Source organism: Eumetopias jubatus, unplaced genomic scaffold (assembly GCF_037043125.1).
Source record: "Eumetopias jubatus isolate StellerSeaLion01/CBP00866 unplaced genomic scaffold, mEumJub1_p1.0 scaffold_14, whole genome shotgun sequence".
In the NCBI taxonomy this organism is placed as follows: domain Eukaryota; kingdom Metazoa; phylum Chordata; class Mammalia; order Carnivora; family Otariidae; genus Eumetopias; species Eumetopias jubatus.
In genome coordinates, this window is record NW_028274820.1 from 79,951,659 (window position 1) to 79,965,501 (window position 13,843).

The 13,843-nt window shown below is 37.1% G+C and overlaps 1 protein-coding gene across 1 annotated transcript in view; it reads left to right on the forward strand.

Moving 5' to 3' along the window:
• PTPRZ1 (protein tyrosine phosphatase receptor type Z1) overlaps positions 1-11,767 on the forward strand; it is a 164,883-nt gene extending 153,116 nt beyond the window's left edge. Inside the window, exons 24-30 of the mRNA XM_028104919.2 lie at positions 4,187-4,280; positions 4,601-4,674; positions 6,015-6,143; positions 6,932-7,078; positions 8,391-8,533; positions 9,289-9,424; positions 11,106-11,767. Coding sequence (XP_027960720.2) covers positions 4,187-4,280; positions 4,601-4,674; positions 6,015-6,143; positions 6,932-7,078; positions 8,391-8,533; positions 9,289-9,424; positions 11,106-11,246 — 864 coding nt within the window. The 3' untranslated portion in view covers positions 11,247-11,767. The remainder of the gene's footprint in view (positions 1-4,186; positions 4,281-4,600; positions 4,675-6,014; positions 6,144-6,931; positions 7,079-8,390; positions 8,534-9,288; positions 9,425-11,105) is intronic.
• The last annotated feature ends 2,076 nt before the right edge of the window (positions 11,768-13,843 follow it).

Below are 13,843 nucleotides of genomic sequence, written 5' to 3' on the forward strand. Positions count from 1 at the left end.
ATGCCTCATTTTTTAAAATTTTTTAATTTTCTTAAATTTAAATTCAATTAATTAACATATAGTGTATTATTAGTCTCAAATGTAGAGTACAATGATTGATCAGTTGTATATAACACCCAGTGCTCATTACACCACGTGCCCTCCTTAATGCCCATCCCCCAGTTACCCCATCCTTCAACACCCCCCATCCCCTCCAGCAACCCTCAGTTTGTTTTCTGGAGTTCAGCATCTCTTATGGTTTGCCTCCCTCTCTGTTTTTGTCTTATTTTATTGTTCTGACAAAATCAGAGAGGAAGACAAACCATAAGAGATTCTTAATCATAAGAAACAAACTGAGGATTGCTGAAGGGTGGCACCTGGCTGGCTCAGTCGGTAGAGCATGTGATTCTTGATCTTAGGGTCATGAGTTTGAGCCCCACGTTGGGAACAGAGTTGACTTTAAAAAAATAAAATAAAGAGAGATTACTTTAAAAAAAAAAAACTAACGGAAAGAGATCCATGGCAGTGGCACATAGGGGAGAAGAGATTATTAGAGGGAGAGGAAATCCTGAGAAGGGGCCAAGGAGAAGGATTCAAGACAAGGAGGGATTGGGGCAAAATGCTGGGACACGTAAATGGGTGTGGTGGCAGGAAGTGTATGGGCTCCAATGCCGGAGACTGAGGGAATATTCTGTGGCTTCTATTCCCTGTGTGACACAGGAGATGAATGTGTATGTGTGTGTGTGTGGTATGTGTGTGTGCACAGGCATGGGGTGTACATGTGTGTTTGTACACATATTCTAAAATAAAGATGTTAAATAGCTGCTGGAGGGGGAAGAGTTGATTTCAAGGAATCTATACTGTACTGACCATATTCTCAGAACCTAATCCAGTAAAATTAGAATTGACCATGAAAACTTGCCCTGAAAAAAATCCAGATATTGGACAATAAAAATGTTCTTTCAAATAATTGACCTATTAAAAAGGAAATTATAGGGCGCCTGGGTGGCGCAGTTGGTTAGCCAACTGCCTTCGGCTCAGGTCATGATCCCGGAGTCCCAGGATCGAATCCCACATCGGGCTCCCTGCTCGGCAGGGAGTCTGCTTCTCCCTCTGACCCTCCCCCCTCTCATGTGCTCTCTCTCTCTCTCTCTCACTCTCTCTCTCAAATAAATAAATAAAATCTTTAAAAAAAAGAGAAAAAGGAAATTGTAAAATCTTTAGAATTAAAGGTCAACAGAAGCATTACATTGCATAACTTGTATGATACAATAGAAGTTGTATCTAGAAAGAAAGTTATAGCCTTAAATATACTCATTTGAGAATAAAAAAAAATAAAAGCAAACGAAATAGGCACATCATGTAAAAATTAGAAGAGAAGCATGGTACACCCAAAGAGGGAGACAGAAAATTTTTAAGCAAGTTAAAGCTTTCTTAAATAGAAAGTTAAAGTAATTAAATAGAAACAGATGAAAACAAAACCAAACGCAGGTTCTGTCAAAGACTATAAAACAAACAAACCTGTGGCCAGATTGGTGAGAAAAGGGAAGAGAGAGTATACAGAAATAGATATTAAGATAAAAAACAGGGATATAATTATAAATATTTTAGAAATGTTTTTTTCTAACTTAAAAAGCATAGTATGAACATATTTGTGACAATACATTTGAAAACCTACATGAATGAATTTTTTTAAGAAAAAGTAAGCAAGATATACTTAAGAAATGAAAAATCCAGCTAGACCAATAACCATTAAATAAATTGTATCAGTTACCAAAAATCTCACCTCCAAAATAAAACCGGAACTGAAAGAATTACCAAACTTTTAAGGGACAGAAAATTCCAAACTCTAGGATAAAATATCTGGGTAGAAAATAAACCTAACTATTTTACTGGACAAGTATAACTTTGATACCAAAACTGTACAAAGATAGTATAAATAAAGAAATGTATAGGTCAGTTTCATTTATTAACTTAAATGCTAAAATCCTATTTAAAAAATACTGGGGCGCCTGGGTGGCTCAATTGGTTAGGCGTCTGCCTTTGGCTCAGGTCATGATCCCAGGGTCCTGAGATTGGGCTCCCTGCTCAGTGGGGAGTCAGCTTCTCCCCTGTCCCTCCCCGTCCCCTGCTTGTGCTCTCTCTCATGCTCTCTCTCTCTCAAAAAATAAAATCTTTAAAAAATATATCAGCAACTCAAATCCAGCAGTGTGTTTTTCTTTTTAAATATTATGACCAATTAGGGTTTGTAGAGTTTGTTTCAAGAATGAAGTGACGATTTAACATTAGAAAATATGAACAAATTTAGTTATGAGAATTGTATGGCCCTCTCAAAAGATGTAGAAAAAACAGTAGACAAAATTAAGTACTATTCATAACAAAAACTCTTAGTAAGTTAGAAATAGAAGGAAGCTTTCTTCATCTTACAGAGGCTACAATGTAAATGTCACACACAAAATTTAAAGTTGGAAATTTTCATAGTTTTTAGAAAAAACAATAAATGTCAGCTGCTGACACTATTAGTCAACATTCTACTGGAAATCAGGTTAAACCAAAAAAAAAATGTATAAAAGTAGAAAAGAATTTGCAGATGATACACTTTTCTATATAGAACATCAAGAGAAACAAAACTTCTAATATTTATTATTAGAACTCAACTCTTAATTACAGTTCAAGTATATATGAAAATCAATAGCATTGTAACTCATTAGCTATCGATTGTTAGAAAAGATATTAGAGCAAAAACAGCCAATTCAACAACCACAGCAAACAGAAACAAAAACTCTATGGTCTCAAAAATAAACGTAACAAAAGGTGCAATGAATGTGTAGAAAAAAAATTATAAAACTGAATTGAAGAGCGTAGAATTAGACCCAACAAATATAGATACAATTTTCCTGAATGGAAATTTGTGAAGATGTTGCTCCTCCTAAATTAAGTATCAGTGTGGTACCAATCACATTCTCCCAGGATTTGTCATGGGAAATCAAGAAGTGATTTTAAAATTAACATTTAGAAAAGTAAAGAGCGAAGTCATCCAAAGCAATACTAAAAATAAAAAATAAAATAGAAGTGTGTTGTACAGTATATGGAAGATTTATTATGTAGATACTATCATTAACACTAAAAAACAGACAAATCATCCAGAGGAACCATGCCTATGTGGAAAGGGTTATTGGGCAGATAGTACACCACAAATCAATGAGGAAAGGACCGACTAACCAATAAGGGAAATTGGGACAATTTCCATGTGGAAACAAGTAAAATTGGATTCTTACCACACCTCAAACACTAAAACTATTCAAGATGAATAAGGTACCTAAAGGTGACAACAAGGTTTTATAACTATTATAAGAACATTAGCAATATATATTTTGAAGACATCAGGGTAGAAAAGGATATAATTTGCAGAAATCTTAAAAAATTAGTTGGCTGTGAGTGTCTGTGTGATTAAAGAGAACAACGACCTTAGCAACTTTTTAAACAGATTATAGCCTTACATTCAAGACGTCAAAACCCTCTACAAATTAATAAATGATAGTGAAGTAGAAATATAAAAAGGCAATCATCAAAGAAGAAACCTAAATGGCTAATGAATGCTACAATTCACAATCTCACAGTAATTAAGGAAATGCAAGTCAAAACCATGGTCTACCACTTATCATCTATCAGACTATCAAAAATTAAATGCTGATGACTCCTAATTCCATGTGTGGGTATTAAGAAACATACAAGAGATATTCATTGCTACAAAGTTTAGAAAAGCAAAATATTGGAAATAATCCTAACATTCGCTAGTTGGGGAATAAATAGGAAGTAGATTATTCGTGAAATGGAGTACTAAAAGAATGAATGAAATCCAACCATATACATATATATGCACACACACGCATTCCATGCAATTTACCCCCAACTGCAGAGTGAGATGTAAGTGGAAGACATAGCACACACCTATAGAGGAAGCCACGGGGAAGATCCTCCCAGGGCTAAACATCAAACTAGAGACATTCTGTGCTTCTTCCAGCTCCCCTGGTGTAGAGAACATAGATGTGCCAGGGAGTTAGTTCAAGTAATTCTTGGAAAACCAGATATATGTATATTCAGTATCTTATCTTGGTTTCTTGGTCGGGTCGTGTGTGTGTGTGTGTGTGTGTGTGTGTTTGGGTGACTTAAATAATCTATATTTTTCCTTGACTCTCTTTCTCAGCTCCTGAGTCAATCAAATATACAACAGAGTGACTATTCTACAGCCCTAAAGCAATGCAACAGGGAAAAGAACAGAACTTCTTCCATCATCCCTGGTAGGTTATACTGAATCATGAAAAAAAAAAAAACCCTCTTTTATAATAAAAACCTGGAAGGCAATATGACAATATTTTTACATCTTGGAATGAATTGATTCACTCAGTATTTTTCTAATTATGCCTGATAATGTACCTGTTAAAAAGGACTCTTAAATCCTGAAGTCCATCTAAAAAATGCAAAACACATAGAAGAGCTGGCTTACAGATCAAAGACACTCAACTTGAGACATGCAGCTATGCTTTGCAATGTGGGGGTGGGGGGCAAAGGGTATAGATCTGTGAGCGTGGTGGTTCATGACGAATGTTCTATGTTCCAGTGGAAAGATCAAGGGTTGGCATTTCATCTCTGAGTGGGGAAGGCCCAGACTACATCAATGCCTCCTATATCATGGTAAGTCAGAGAAATCACTGGAAAGCTGCCTACTAGCTTGTGCTACCAGAACCAAAACCAGTATGGGCTTCCTGAAGCAGTGGCTGCAGACATAGGTTAACACCACCGGTGGATAGAAGCCAAATCTAATGACCACAGACTGCGGCCCACTGGGGCAAGAATAACAGCATTCCTTGATGTTTTTATGTGTGCTGGGACTGGAGAACCCTCAAGCAAGACAAATCAGTATATGCAGGAACTGAACTCACCATTGAGGACCGATGAGAAGATAGAAAGCATACAGTCAGCCATCTAAGAGGCTCCATTTCATTTACCCTGAACAGACCCAGGACACAGTGACTTCAGGAAAGCCCGTCTCCCTGAGTTTACCAATCCAGGTTTGCAGTAGTGTTGACCCAGTGAACTGGGCTCATTTGAAGACCTGGATTCCTAAAGACATAATCCTTTCCTTCTGTGTTTAGATTTTCTATGAGAAACAGTTGGCTGTTTTATGCCTCTCGTTTCCATTTCAGGCCTATCGATCATAGGAAGCTTGGATTCAGATGAAAAGGTTGTAATTCCCATGCCAAAACCACTTTTCATTTATCCAGCAAAGAAAATATTTAGGACTATTCATGCAGGAAACAGGGAGATATGTGGTGGTGGCATCTTAATACATGCCGAATCAAATGAGCCCCTGGGGAATAGGAACAGGATCTGAGAGACCCAGAGCAGAAGAGGATAAATGAGCCATAATTTTAGTGAGCAGCAACATGGAAATCATGACCAATCCAATGGCTGCAAGTTCCAGGTTTCTGCAGCAAAATCTGCAAGTGCCTTCTATTCCTCTCCAATAGAGGAAGCTGGGGTGTCTGGACACCAAGGGTGTTCTGTAGTCAGTAGGTGTAAAATTTGGCACTTTGCATTGGGACTTGTGGAAAGTGAGAAATATAAACTCCCCTCTGGATTTCCATTCTATCTAGTGTAGGAGACATGGTCCATGTGCCATTTTGGTAAGTCTGCTTCTAGACGTGATAGCTAGGTAGACTTGGGCACGACACTTAACTTCTTAAGCCTCAGTTTAATCATCTGAAAAAGGGGGACCACAGTTCCTGTTGCATAGTACTTCTGTGAGACATAATTAGGGAATTAGGGAATTAGGGGGAAGAAAATGCTAGTCCTATGCCTGGTGTATGGAGAGTGCCTTGTAAACATCAGCTATAATAATCACATTATTATTTACAGACACAATCTAAAAATAAAAAGACTACCTTGACTTAAGGTCCATTAGCTTAGACATGTATTTGGCATATTTAAAGTCATCTGTTGGGGCTCTTTCTATCTTCTTTTTGGTTTCGTAGGGTTACTATCAGAGTAATGAATTCATCATTACCCAGCATCCTCTTCTCCATACCATCAAGGATTTCTGGAGGATGATATGGGACCATAATGCCCAGGTGGTAGTTATGCTTCCTGATGGTCAAAACATGGTAAGCGCCCCCATCCCCGGTCACTTTTGGTACTTGCCTTATAGGAGATAACAAGTCACAACAGCCAGAAGTCCAAGTATACCAACAAATAAAGTAATTTTTTTCAACTAGTAAACTAATGTCACTGGAGTTGTACCTTGTCTACTATTGGGCCTTGTTTGGTTATGTTACCATGTCCCAGGTCTGACATTGTAGAATGACAGTTTTAAATAAAAGTAAGTTAAAATGAACTTAAATTTAAGTATTCTGTGATACTGCTTAAGAAAAAACAGAATTTCAACCATGAAGTCAGTCCATATGCTTCTATTTACACTTTTTAAAAAATAAAACTCGTTAGGATATTTGGAGAGTCCCTCAGTTAAAAGAGATCTATAGAAGTACAAAAAAAAGGGGGGGCTATTTTGTTTAGGTTTTGCACATATACTTAACTTGGAGATTTATTTCTTAGCTATAAAGTTAGACTGACCATTCCAGATGACACTGGAAATTGCTGAGCTCTTAAAATCACTTGAATCTTCTCTACTCAGTTATCATTTACAGAAGTAACAACTTATCATTGTTACTGATGAGCTAAGAGCAAAACAACAAAGCAATAGTTTGGTTTCTTAAATGTAATATTTTATTCTGCACATCAAACTTGTGTAAGGCTCAATATTTTAAGAGTAAGTTTTGAGATCCAAAGAAAAATTTGAGTTGAATTTGCTGTGTGAACCGGTTAACTTCATTTCACGGTCTGACTTACTAAGCATTTGATGAAAATCATACTTCTTTGGTATTTAATCCTCCAGGCAGAAGATGAGTTTGTTTACTGGCCAAATAAAGATGAGCCCATAAACTGTGAGAGTTTTAAGGTCACTCTTATGGCTGAAGAACACAAATGTCTGTCTAATGAAGAAAAACTTATAATTCAAGATTTTATCTTAGAAGCTACACAGGTATGGACATAACTGAAATAACAGACTTCTCATGTTAAGCACGTGTTATGTTAAATATATGCTGATTTAAGGATCTTCCGTAGAAATAAAAAGGAACCTAATTTCTTACAAATTAAGACCGATTACCCAAAAATCAGTTTTACCTGACTTGTCACTTTCATTTTCAAAATCCTATAGAATCATTAAACATTAACTGCCACTAAACTACACCATTCACACACAGGAAATCAACGATTTCTCTTTTACTCCAGAGTAGTTCTGACAGAACTTATATTGAGAATAAACTTAGTAAAAAAAACATAATAATTTCATTAATCCTAATTCTGATGTTTTAAGGGAAATTTTTACCTTGAATTCTTCTAAGTAAAAGAGGAAAAATATTATCTACCAAAATGAGCTTACCACTATCTACCAAGAGACAATGTGTTATAAGTGCAGAAGTGCTTTGACGAGATGCAGTACAATGAACTAGGATTGTTTTGCTAATTCTTGGTTACCTATAAGGCAGCAATTCGAATTCCTTGTCAAGAATTATTTATAGAATTACAGTACAGTACATAATTTGGTATACAGCTACAGTAAAATGTTAACAGATACTAATAATAGGGAGTAAGGCATGTGAGATGCAGAGTACGTCCCCAATCGGAGAAAGGTTAAATCATGTTTTAGATGATTTAAATGTTGCACTTTACTATACTCTAATTCTGAGAGTGGATAAACCATATAAAATTTAGGTTCTGCGGCTTATTTTTCAATGTAGCATTTGATTGAGTACACTTTAGGAAGCTGAGGGTCAGAGGTTTAAGGGATATAAAGTCACACAGCCTGGCTGGTCACTGACACAAGAATCAGAAGCAGACTGGATGTCCATCCCCTTTGCCAGCATTTCCCCGCCCTGTCATGTAATTACACTCTCATGTAATTGAGGGCAATTAATGCTGGTATTTGAAGAAGTCTATGTTATTTTTAAAAACAAATGTTAACAGTGAAGATGTCTTTTTGTATTAAATAGTGGCGCAGAGACATCTTTGGTACAGGGTTTCAGAGTTTGATTACCATAATGAACACACAGATAAGCCTTATTTTTAGAATGAAAAGGAGATTACATGTATACATGGGAAATGAGGTATCACAGCAGTTTCTTCCCTCCGAGATGGAGGATGGACTGCAACCGCTGCTGTTCACTTGTGCATGTGATTGGGTTTTATTACCTTCCTGTAATTCCTGATTTCCCCAGTTACTCCACTCGTAATAAACTGTCACTCACCAATATGACTCTTCTAAAAATATTAAGTTTTCTCTCTTCTTACAGGATGATTATGTACTTGAAGTGAGGCATTTTCAGTGCCCCAAATGGCCAAATCCAGATAGCCCCATTAGTAAAACTTTTGAACTTATAAGTATTATCAAAGAGGAAGCTGCCAACAGAGATGGGCCTGTGATTGTCCATGATGAGTAAGTTCCTCTCTTTAAACTCTTTCATGCCTGAGCACTCTCCAGGTGGTCAGATATTTGTTTTCTTTGTACTAACCTCGTGCTTTGGACCAGTTGTGGTGACTCAGCCAGGAGAGATCATCAGCTTTTTATAAACAAGGTTAATACAGAATTCGGTTTTGTTTTTTGTGTTTTTTTCACTTCTCTTGGAGTTCCTGCTGAAGGCAGAAGATGGGTACCTGATCACAAGAATGTGCTCTTGTATTGTATGCTGAGATCACTTTGTGTGATGAGTCAGTGTTTTGGCACTTGAATTTTTACAGGTGCTAACCGGAGAGACATTTCTAAGTTATTGATGTGCTGGATAGGATTAAAATTGATACAGTTTTTATTTATCAGGAACAGGAATCGAACCAATAGATCTTTCCAGGGTCCTGTTATGAACAAATAAAAAAGCATATGCTGGAATTATGTGTTATATATACATTATATATTAGATATAACTTATCAAATCTTTGTGATTTATTACCAACCCCTTCCAGAGTATAAAAATAACAAATGTATGAATAAACATTAAACTTCTATAAAGTATCCCATTACTAATATCATGAACACTTGCTGATGTTTCAAATTAAACCATAGTTCTCTACATGATAAAGAGAGACATTTCATTAATTTCTGTGTTCCCACTACAAAGTTGTCAAGGCTTTGTGAGTTCCAAATGTGAATGTTTGATGCATCTGAATGGAGTCTTTGTCCCTTCCCTTTGCTTCAAGGCATGGAGGAGTGACGGCAGGAACTTTCTGTGCTCTGACAACCCTTATGCACCAACTAGAAAAGGAAAATTCCATGGATGTTTACCAGGTAGCCAAGATGATCAATTTGATGAGGCCAGGAGTCTTTGCCGACATTGTAAGTATGAGAACAGTGAACCAAACTTTCACTGTTAGAGTGCTGCTTACTTCCTAAAGGCTGCCAAAATAATTTTATCATGTATCAAAAAAAAAAAATCTCATTGACTCATAACATATTACTACCATGTAGTATTCGAACTGAATTACAAGTTAATCAGTCCACAATCTATGGAACTGGAATAATAAACAATACACATTTAAAGTTTATCTTCCAGAAAATTGATGGATAAAATTTTTTAAATTTCATGTCTCCTTTTGCAAGACTTACTGTAATTCTGAAAAATACCCTCAGTAGAAGCACCAACTTCTCCGACTTACCCCACAAAATAGTTATCTTGGGGTGGGGTTCAAGTTCTGCATAGCCTGAGAACAGTCAGAAGACAGATCTTGAAGACTTCAACGTTGGAACTGTTCACTTTTTTCTAAAGACGAATTCAATTTTGGTACTTAACAAATGGGTAGTTCCTGGGTACTTTTATTTTTTTATTTTTACTGAATCTTTTTTTTTCCTATGTTCAATTAGCCAACTGGGTACTTTTAAAAAGAGAAACTTGTACAATCAAGAAAGAGACACAGCATATTTGGAGAGATAAGTCTCAACTCTGAAAATAATTTGGAAGTTTTTAATATCGTAGAAACAAGGGCTGGAAAGACAATAGGGATCTTCATGCAAATGCCCCAGTGGAAGACTTTTAGGTGGATATAGTAGTCATAGACTCACCTCCAGCTACCTGGTCTGTGGATGTGTAAGGGTCCATCTTTAAGCCTTCATTCAGTCCAGACCAGTTGTCCAGAAAGTAAGGTAACCCTTGCAAATGTGCACTTCAGAGGAGTACTTATTAAAAGTCATTCAGGCCAGTTGAGTTATATTAAGCTGCTCCTATGTGAAATTGTTTTCCAGAGATTGAACTTTCACCTGGTTCATGGATGCATTGAATGATGCACCGATTCACGTGTGGGCCTAATGATTTTCCACTATGATGTCAGTTACTGGCTCACATTCTCTGAAACTGCCTTTGTCCCCGCCCCCCCCACCACCACCCAAATTGGCACCTGTAAGAGAACTCTTTATTCTTCTGTGTCTCTACTCTGAGACCATAGCAGGGCCCATGCTCACCTTTGTTCAAAGCAGGGCATAGGACCAGTCAGGCTGGTACGGTGTGAAGAACACTTGGTAAAAAGTGGATCTGGTAAAAAACATTCTGCATGAACCCCTGAGCTGACAATGCTGTCCTTTCTGGGACCTCTCCATAAACAGAGAAACCCAATGGATTTCATCACAGCTGGAGAAAGGAGAATGAGTAAGTTATTTATGAGTGGCTTATAGGTGCCTCCTACCAAAGGATTACACGCAAGTTGATAAATCAGTAACAGTAATCTGTCACATCACCTTCTGATTCCATGACATAAACGAATAACAATGGGGTGCTTACCATTGACAAAAGTATGTTGGTCAGTTTTCTAGGTCAATGAATGTTGGCTACTAGGAAAGCTACTTTAAATTTCACCCGAAAGAGATATTAATATAGATTGTGTACTTCTGCAGCCTGTAACAGGCCCCTTAACACAATGCCCTTCTCTGACCAGTGCCAAAGCATGACTGAAAATATTACTTCTTTTTACAAATGTCCATCTTCACTGAGCTTCTTGTTTATGACCTCACATTCTCTGTCCTCCAGGAGCAGTATCAGTTTCTCTACAAAGCGGTCCTCAGTCTTGTGAGCACGAGGCAGGAAGAGAATCCATCCACCTCTCTGGACAGTAATGGCGCAGCATTGCCTGATGGAAATATAGCCGAGAGCTTAGAGTCTTTAGTTTAGCACATAGGGGGGTGAGGGGAATCCATACCTGAGCATTGTTTTCCTCTTTCTGAAACCAGACAGGAAAATCACTTCAGTTCTTCTGTTATCTGTTTGCTTACTTTCCATCACTTGACAGTAATTTTCATGACATAGGATTCTGCTGCCAAATTTACATCATTAACAACGTGTGCCTTTCTGCAAAACTTCTTGTAATTCACTTATTGTGTTTAAACTAAAATGGTTGAATTTTACAGTATTTCTAAGAATGGAATTGTGGGGGTTTTTTTGGTATTGATTTTAACAGAAAATTTCAATTTATAGATATGAGGAATTCCCAACTACATAAAACATGTTTGTTTTTAGTGTCAAATTTTAGCTGTATTTGTAGCAATCATCGGGTTTGCTAGAAATATAACTTTTAATATAGTAGTTTGTAAATAAAACACCCCGTTCCCTCTGATATTCAACATTTTACAACTGCAGTATTCACCTAAAGTAGAAATAATCTGATACTTACTGTAAATACTGCTCTAGTGTCTCCATGGACCAAATTTATATTTATAATTGTAGATTTTTTATATTTTACTACTGAGTCAGTTTTCTAGTTCTGTGTAATTGTTTAGTATAATGATGTAATTCATTATCTGGTCTTATTCTACAAGTCTCCTGATATCCTTTCATGTTACCTTGGTAATTAACTGTTTTAGCATGTAACTCTAACTTTTATGGGAAATAGAGATACACTTGTTTTGAAAGAAGATGTTTTTATGAGAATAACACCTTATCCAGTATTGTTTAAATGGTTTTTATCCAAGGCATTGCAAAAATAAATATAAATATTGCTCTCGATTTGCATTTGTTTGGGGAGTGTTGTGCTGGGGCAGGTGTAGCAGAAAATTGTAGAAAGGGGTCCCCCTGGGACGGTGGAAGTGAAAAAAGGTGGATGGGATGGAGCGGCAGAGAGAGCTGTGAATCCCAGTCTGTGCATTGAGGCACACGGGGAACTCACGGACACTACACAACTACCATGATTACCTTATTAGGACCTAACTACTTACAACGTACCAAAAAATGTTGGGAAACTTTGGTTTAGAACCAAGCTGGGACTTAGAATTAGGCAGATTTGGTCGTCAGGGACAGGCTAAGCTGGTTTGGAAGCCAGATAAATTGACAAAGACCAGGAGCTCTTAAATCCCAGAGTGGAAAGAAGGTAAGACGCCCTAAATTAAGGGAAATTGTCAGGATCCAAGAGCTGTGTGGAGCTGAAGTGCAGGAAAATGGAATCAGCCTTGGTGACAGGCTGACTCGGGGACTGGAGGCAGTCCCCTGCCTCAGCTGGGAGCGTTGTACAGCACTGCCTGATGAGGAGGGCACTCATCCCCAAGAACGCCCAGAGCAAGAGGCCAGGAAAAGTTTCCTTTAAACTCATGGCTCTCGGAGTATGGTTCCCAGACCAGCAGTAGCAGCAAAACCTGGGAACTGGTGCAAAATACAAATCCTAGATTCCCATCCCAGACCTACCATATCAGCAACTCTGAGGTTGAAGGTCAGCAATCTAATGCATGCTGAAGTTTGAGAACCACTGCTCTACAGCAACAATTCAGGGAGCCTCCAGGTTCCTTAAGCACTATCAGGAAATGTTCACCAGATCCTTCAAATAGAACCAAAATTAATTAGCTTTCCTTTGAAAGCAGTAGTCATGAAGAGAGGTGAAACAGGAGAAAGTTCAACAAATGATAGAGTGTCACAAATCACACGATGTTGGTAAGCACCACTTTACCTTTACTTGTGCCTTTACCAGGCACAAGAAAAACAAATGTGCAGCTTTCCCACCTTCCCTGGGAGGAAAGCCACAAAGTTAGTTTTGATTTCTTGGTTACTTTTCTAATCTTACCTCCTAGTTCTCTTGTTTCATATTTTTCCCTCATAACCCACAATGTTTAATCACAAGCTGATCTGAACCAGGAGTACATGTCACCTTAATTATTTTGTCTGTCTTTTCCTTGGCCTTTGTCCCAAGAACAAACACCCTTTGGGGGGATATGGAAATTTTTTTGCCTTCATGATTATTTATCAGTGAGGTGCCTTGCAGAATCTCTTCCAAAGGAAAGTAATTATGCAAGTAACATGTATGGTAAGTCAACATTGTATAGACAAATTCTAATAAATATACCAGAACTGTAAGGTCCATCATAGTTGCCGTGTGATACTCCCTGAGAATTTATGGCAGCTCCTTCTTCACATATAATTAATACAAACATTTCATACATACATATTCCACTAATTATTCCAGCATAGTAATCTTAATGTTCTTACTTCTGATCTAAAACTCCCTAATTTGTTAGCATATAAAATGCCTTAGACCATTTCTCTGATATTCAGAACTTGGAAAATAAGGTCTCTTTATAAGCAGATTTATTTTTAAATATTTTATTAGAATTGAATTCCATTTGCAAATAGCACATAGAATCAGAAGTATTAATCATTTACTGGATTAAAGTGAACTTTTTAGGGAAAATTGGAAAATCTACATATTTGTCAAAATAAAACACACATTATTATTATTATTATTATTATTATTATTATTATTATAAACCATGATTGAAAATCACCCA